At 42.7% G+C, this 7407-nt stretch overlaps 1 protein-coding gene across 1 annotated transcript; it reads right to left on the bottom strand.

Moving 5' to 3' along the window:
- Nucleotides 1-3780: 3780 nt before the first annotated feature.
- On the bottom strand, nucleotides 3781-6495 carry CRYGA (crystallin gamma A; the record flags this gene model as incomplete). The annotated part of the gene is made up of 2 exons (XM_003776064.4): nucleotides 3781-4070; nucleotides 6241-6495. Coding segments are annotated over 2 exons (528 nt in total), but the record flags the coding sequence as incomplete, so codon positions are not given.
- Nucleotides 6496-7407: the final 912 nt, after the last annotated feature.

A 7407-nucleotide genomic window follows, 5' to 3' on the forward strand; every position in this document is an offset into this window, starting at 1 on the left:
AATTTTTATGTATGGTGTGAGATTGGGGTCCAGCTTCATTTTGCATGTGGATATCCAGTAGTCCCAGCACTATTTATTAAAAAGATTATTTATTCCCCATTGAATGGTCTTAGCATCTTTGTCAAAGATCAGTTGATAAATCTCCACCCAGGGGTATGTAAAATAAAAAAAAAATCAGTTGAACATAGACATATAGGTTTACTTCTAAACTCGCAATTCTATTCCATCTGTCTATATGTCTATCCTTATACTAGTACCCCACTATCTTGATTACCATTGTTTTGTGGTAAATTTTGAAATTGGGAACTGTGAATGTTCCTGCTTTTTGTTCTTTCTCAAGGCTGTTTTTTCTATTCTGGGTCCCTTGCAACTCCATATGGATTTTAAAATCAGCTTATCAATTTTTACAAAGAAGTCAACTGGGACAGAGCATTATTTTTGCTTATATAAATTTGGGAAAAAAACTAACATTCTGGAATTGCAGCTCAATATTTTTTATTTGAGATATAATTTACATACCATACAAATCACCAATTAAAAGTGTACAATTTAGTGGCTATTTGTGTATTTACAGAGTTGTTCAACCAATGCCACAATCAATTTCAGAACATTATCATCACCCCCCCAAAAAAATCTTTTACCCATTAGCAGTCATTCCCTATTTCTCCCCAGTTACCACTCCCTTTTTCCACCCCAGCGCTAGGCAACCACTAATCTTCATTGTCTATTTGCTTATTTTGGAAATCTGATAAAAATGGAATTATAAAATATGCACTCTCCAATGGGTTTCTTTTTCAGATAGCATGTTTTAAAAGTTCACCATATTGTAACATGAGTTGACACTTAATCCCTTTTTTTTTTGAGACAGAGTTTCACACTGTCTCCCAGGCTGGAGTGCAGTGGCACGATCTTGGCTCACTGCCACCTCCACCTCCCAGGTTCAAGCAACTCTCCTGCTTCAGCTTCTGGAGTAGCTGGGATTACAGGCACCCGCCACCACGCCCAGCTAATTTTTTGTATTTTTAGTAGAGACGGGGTTTTACCATGTTGGCCATGGCTGGTCTTGAACTCCTGACCTCATGACTCCCCCTCCTCAGCCTCTCAAAGTGTTGGGATTACAGGCGTGAGCACCACACCGACAGATACTTAATTCCGAGTCTCGCTCTGTAGCCCAGGCTGGAGTGCAGTGGCACTATCTCTGCTCACTGCAAGCTCCGCCTCCTGGGTTCACGTCATTCTCCTGCCTCAGCCTCCCAAGTAGCTGGGACTACAGGTGCCCACCACCACGCTCGGCTAACTTTTTTGTATTTTTAGTAGAGACAGGGTTTCACCGTATTACCCAGGATGGTCTCCATCTCCTGACCTCGTGATCCACCTGCCTCAGCCCCCCAAAGTGCTGGGATTACAGGCGTGAGCCACCGCGCCCAGCTATGTTTAACCTTCTGAGAAACTGCCAGACTACTTTCCAAAGCAGCACATCATTTTACTTTGTTTTTTGTTACATTTTTTCCCACCAACAATGTATGGGACTTTCCACTTTTCACATCCTCACCAACACATTATTAGCTTTCTTTTTGATTATGGCCATCCTAGTAAATATGAAGTAGTATCTCATCTTGCTTTTTATTTCATAAAGAACTCCACTAACGTAAAATTCATATGCAAAGAACGTGCAGCTCTATTATAGTGGAAAAATATCCCAGAGATATGTAGGATAGCAAACATTAATCACTCACTCTGCATATAGTTGAGTCCTTTTTTTTTTTTTTAAAGAGAGGGTCTCACGTTGTCGCCCAGGCTGGTAGTGTTGATCTCCTGGGCTAAAGCAATCCATCCACTGTGGCCTCCCAAAATGCTGGGATTATAGGCGTAAGCCACTGCGCCCAGCCAGAGTCTTCAGTAATTTAGTCTTGATAAAAATTCATATTGGAGTCTAACACGAAGATGACCACATTGTGATACTGAATTTGAGAAGACACTGTGGATATATTAAATTCTTACATTTGTATAATAATTTAACGGTAACAAAATTTGCTCACAATCTTTTCCCATCATTTCATTGTGATTATCCTGGGATTTAGTGAAGCAGGAATTTATTATCACTTACAGTTTTCAGTAAGGTAATTTAGGCACAGAAATGGTAAGAGGTGATGTGCTCAAAGAGATAAGCTAGGAAGTGGGGTGACCAACCATTTGGGTTCACCTGACACTGAGGGGCTTTCTGGGATGGAAGAATTTAAGTGCTAAAATTGGGAGAGTTCCTGGAAAATTGGGCTGGGTTGGTTACTCTACTAGTAAGTGGCAGAGGTAGGCTGTTTAACTCTTGGTTTAACACTTTTGCTACCAGATTGCCTAGTGAAGCAGGCTTGCCCTTCTCTACGTGGAAGCTCTCTTTAGAACTCCTCTCTTCAGCTGGGCATGGTGGCTCACGCCTGTGTGGGAGGCCGAGGCAGGTGAATCACCTGAGGTCAGGAGTTTGAGACTAGCCTGGCCAATATGGTGAAACCCCGTCTCTACTAAAAATACAAAAATTAGCAGGGCATGGTGGCACACACCCGTAATCCCAGCTACTCAGGAGGCTGAGGCAGGAGAATCGCTTGAGCCCTGGCGGTGGAGGTTGCAGTGAGCCGAGATCATGCCACCGAACTCCAGCCTGGGCGACAGAGTGAGACCCTGTCTCAAAAAACAAAACAAAAAATTCTTCTCTTCATTCTTCATGCATTTTTTTTCTCTCTCTCTGTTTTTTTTTTTTTTTTTTTTTGAGACGAAGTCACTCTATCGCCCAGGCTGGAGTGCAATGGCACGATCCCAGCTCATAGCAAGCAGGCTCCGCCTCCCAGGTTCAAGCAATTCTCCTGCCTCAGCCTCCCGAATGGCAGGGACTACAGGCATGCACCATCACGCCAGGCTAATTTTTTTGCTTTTTTTTTTTTTTTTTTACAGAGACGGAGTTTCACCATATTAACCAGGCTGGTCTTGAAATCCTGAGCACAAATGAGCCGCCCGCCTCGGCCTCCGAAAGTGCTGGGATTACAGGCTTGAGCCACTGCGCCCAGCCCGCATTTTCTCTTGACTAAAACCTTACCTGAGACTTCAGCTTCCCTAATCCTTCCAGCAATCCCTTCTGTTTGGCATTCCAGCCACAGCCACAATGGGTCCTGTATTTTTTCCTTTCTGTGAGTTCTAAAGTATTTTTTGTTATGCTCATTTTTCTTCTTTCCTTCAGATTGTAGGTCATGAAAGGTAGAAATTGTCGCTTCTCTCTCCTTTCCATGATAGGAATGGATATTCTGTAAATACCGTTGCCTGACTAGGAAATGAGTGGACATCCAAAACATCTTTCAGGGTCAGGTAAGTTGCCAGGGGTCGCCATCTATTAGAATTCAGTTATTATTTAAAGATAAGGGCCGGGCGCGGTGGCTCACGCCTGTAATCCCAGCACTTTGGGAGGCCGAGGCGGGCGAATCACCTGAGGTCGGGAGTTTGAGACCAGCCTGACCAACATGGTGAAACCCCGTCTCTACTAAAACTACAAACTTAGCCGGGTGTGGTGGTGCATGCCTGTAATCCCAGCTACTTGGGAGGCTGAGGCAGGAGGATCAATTGAACCTGGGAGGCAGAGGTTGCAGTGAGCTGAGATACCGCCATTGCACTCCGGCCTGGTGACAGAGCAAGACTCCATAACAAAACAAATTATAAAATAAATAAATAAAGATAAACAAGAGCCACTTAGTGCAGGGAACACAATTTGTATATTTATTGTGTTTCTATGGGGATCATAACAAGGCAGGCACAGCTTAGTACAAATTGGTGACCCGTCTCAAAGAGCCGACTTTGGCATCTGCACCGCCCCAGTCGTGGTACCTCCTGTAGTCCCCAGGCCTCAGCAGATACTGCCGCCCCCGGTAGTTGGGCATTTCATAGAGGACCCAGCAGCCCTCCAGTACGTGGAGGGAATAGATCTCAGGGAGACGGAAGAGTTCTGGGACACAGGCGCAGTCATCAGTGAGCTCAGACATAAGGCCTCGGTAGTCATCTCTCTCGTACAGCCTCAACTTGTGCGAGCTGGTCTGTCATGGCAATAAACAAAAGAAGAAAAATAAACAGCGTGCATCCTTGGGTGTCAATGAAAGTGACACAATCAGTCTGCATCTTCATGAAACATGGCTTTTATTTTATTTTTGAGATAAAGGTCTTGCTGTGTTGCCCAGGCTGGAGTACAGTGGCAGGATCACTGCTCACTGCAACTTTCACCTCCTGGGCTTAAGTAATCCTCCCACCTCAGTATCCCAAGTAGCTAGGATCACAGGTGTGCACCATGACATCCGGCTAATTTATTTTTAAAAATTTTTTTGTAGAGAGGGAGTCTCACTATGTTGCCCAGGCTGGTCTTGAATCCCTGGGCTCAAGTGATTCCCTCACCTTGGCCTCCCAAAATGTTGGGATGACAGGTGTGAGCCACTGCACCTTGTTGAAACATGGTTTTTTAAACCAGATGATAAAGTGTTTCTCCCCTGAACCCACTTTCAGTGTTGTTATTCTAACAAATTAGGAAAAATATTCAAATAAATCTGACCTGATCAATGAACTGGAGATGTTGTGGAAGAAACAAACATTAAAATACAGGGAATACAAGTGTGTTCTTTGTAAGCAACCATCAATACAATTGTAATCAGTGAGTCTGTAGTGAGGATTTCAACTCTCATTTCCATTTTGACTCCATATAATTGAGTCTTAGCAAGCTTGTTTTTCAGTTTTTGCACTTGTAATTTATAGTGATTTATATTTACACTGAGTCCACATGTCTTTTCAAGTGACATTTTGCCAAGTCATTTGTGCCATTTGAGTTTCTTGCCCCAAAGAAATGCCTATTTTATTTATACCTCTTTGTGCATCTGCAAATTTTTCTGGCCTAAATTTGTTTTTTTTTTTTTTTTTTTTTTGAGATGAAGTCTCACTCTGTCACCCAGGCTGGAGTGCAGCGGCATGATCTCAGCTCACTGCAACCTCCGACTCCTGGGTTCAAGCAATTCTCCTGTCTTAGCCTCCTGCTTAGCTAGGACTACAGGCATGTACCACCATGCCTGGCTAATGTTTTGTATTTTGGTAGAGACAGGGTTTCACCATGTTGGGCAGGCTGGTCTTGAACTCTTGACCTCAAGTGATCCGCCCAGCTCAGCCTCCCAAAGTGCTAGGATTATGGGTGTGAGCCACTGAGCCTGGCAGTGATTTCAATTCTTGAATCTCCTTGTCACACCACATAATTTGGTGCCATCAAGAAGTGTAAACACGTGCTGCACGTGATTAAAAAAGATTAAGCAGCATTTTGGTGAGGACCATGTTCTATGAAATCCTAATCAATTGTGTGTCTCTGATATTTGTAAGAAACTAGTTGATAACAACTCCTGGAAATTATAAATCCACACAAGTTGAAACATATTTTCCTAGGTTCTAGTAAGTCCTAGAATGTAGTGAAAAAAATTTCCAATGCAGTCAGAATACATTATACCTATATTGTTATCACATAGTCTGTTAACTTTTCATCATTAAAAAATAATTATCATAGCCGGGCGCAGTGGCTCATGCCTGTAATCCTAGCACTTTGGGAGGCCGAGGTGGGTGGATCACCTGAGGTCGGGAGTTCGAGATCAGCCTGACCAACATGGAGAAACCCTGTCTCTACTAAAAACACAAAATTAGCTGGGCATGGTGGCACATGCCCGTAATCCCAGCTACAAGGGAGGCTAAGGCAGGAGAATCGCTTGAACCTGGGAGGCAGGAGTTGTGGTGAGCTGAGATTGCGCCATCGCACTCCAGCCTGGGCAACAAGAGCGAAAGCGAAACTCTGTCTCAAAAAAAAAAAAAAAAAAAATCTAGATAAACTAGATAGACTTTTCTTTTTTTTTCTTTCTTTCTTTCTTTTTTTTTTTTTTTTTTTACTACTGAATAAGGTGACTTTTATGTAGAAATCAGGGATCACCTAGATGCTACCAAGTTTAATTGAAAGGCTATGTTGTGATTTCCCATGCCCTAAAACAATTATTGATGTCCTTAAGTAAGAAAAATAGAGATTATTATTACTTTTTTTTTTTTTTTTTTTTTTAATGTTTGAGGGTCAGGCCTTGCTATTCTTACTGTGAACACTCATCCTAAGTTGGAACAAACTGACTTTTATAAACAGGAATTGATGGCCATGGATCATTGATGCTTTCACATCAGTCAAGTTGAAGCAAGACTCACATGAGGAATTACACGGCAGGATTGGACCGAGTCGCTGAGGCCCATCCAGTGCTGATAGTCGGGGTACTTGCCTCGGCGCAGGAAGTACTGGTGGCCCTGATAATTGGGACGCTCATAGAGCATCCAGCAGCCGCTGTCTACTCGGATGGAGTTGCAGCGGCTGAAGTAGACCCGCAGGTTGGGGCAGTCACTGATGCAATTGTAGCAGCGACCCTGAAAGTCTCGGTCCTCGTAGAAGGTGATCTGAGGTAGAAATAAGGTGACAGTAGACAGTCAGCTGGAAGGAACATCCCCACACACCACAGACCCCCAATAGACATGGCACAGCACCTCCACAGGCTCACCTTCCCCATGGTTGTTGACAGAGGGTGATTAGCATCTAGTATGATGGGGACAAAGGGGCAACTGGTATATATAGCAGGGAAGCTGCTGTGATGGCAAAAACAACACAAAAGGGACCTGGGGGTGGTGCATAGGGGGATTTCTGTATTCTCTTTTTTTTTCATTTGAGATCATGGGGCAGTGGGCTCTCTCTCTTTCTGGCATTTTCGAGTTGTCCTCACTAGCTCCAGTGAAAGGTATTAAAGTCAGCAGAGCCATTATGACCTTGGAGACAAAGGGCGCACTTCTCATCCTATGCAGCTCACTAGAAATACATTACATGCCCAGCATTCTGCAATGTTTGCCTATGGAAACTGCTGAGATGGAGGTTGGTGGTTCCATCTGAGGTCACTTATGAGAAGCATATGCGTTCCAGAAGGACTTGAAGTGTGAAGAGGCAACAAAAAAAATCCCAGACAGAAAATCCTCTAATTGAAAGACAATTATATTTCTTAAATGGCTTCATCAGTATGATATGGTTTTGATAAAAATACTTTGCATATATTTATGTAGGGAAAACATAAGATTAGAAGTGTGTACTATACCAACATATCAATCATGGTAATCAATGAATGGCAAGATTATAGATCTTAGCTTTATGTTTTTATATTTTGTTTTTTGCTGCTATTTTCTTAATTTTCTATTATATCTGCCATCTTCAGCCAGACAGAAAAAAAAAATTCGATTATAAATATAACAATTTCATGGGATGAAAAAATAATAAAATCAATCTTTAAATGTATGACTTTGAGGTGCTGGTGAAAAGCAGTAAATACTGGAAGCAGG

Source organism: Pongo abelii, chromosome 11 (assembly GCF_028885655.2).
Source record: "Pongo abelii isolate AG06213 chromosome 11, NHGRI_mPonAbe1-v2.0_pri, whole genome shotgun sequence".
Taxonomy (NCBI): Eukaryota; Metazoa; Chordata; class Mammalia; order Primates; family Hominidae; genus Pongo; species Pongo abelii.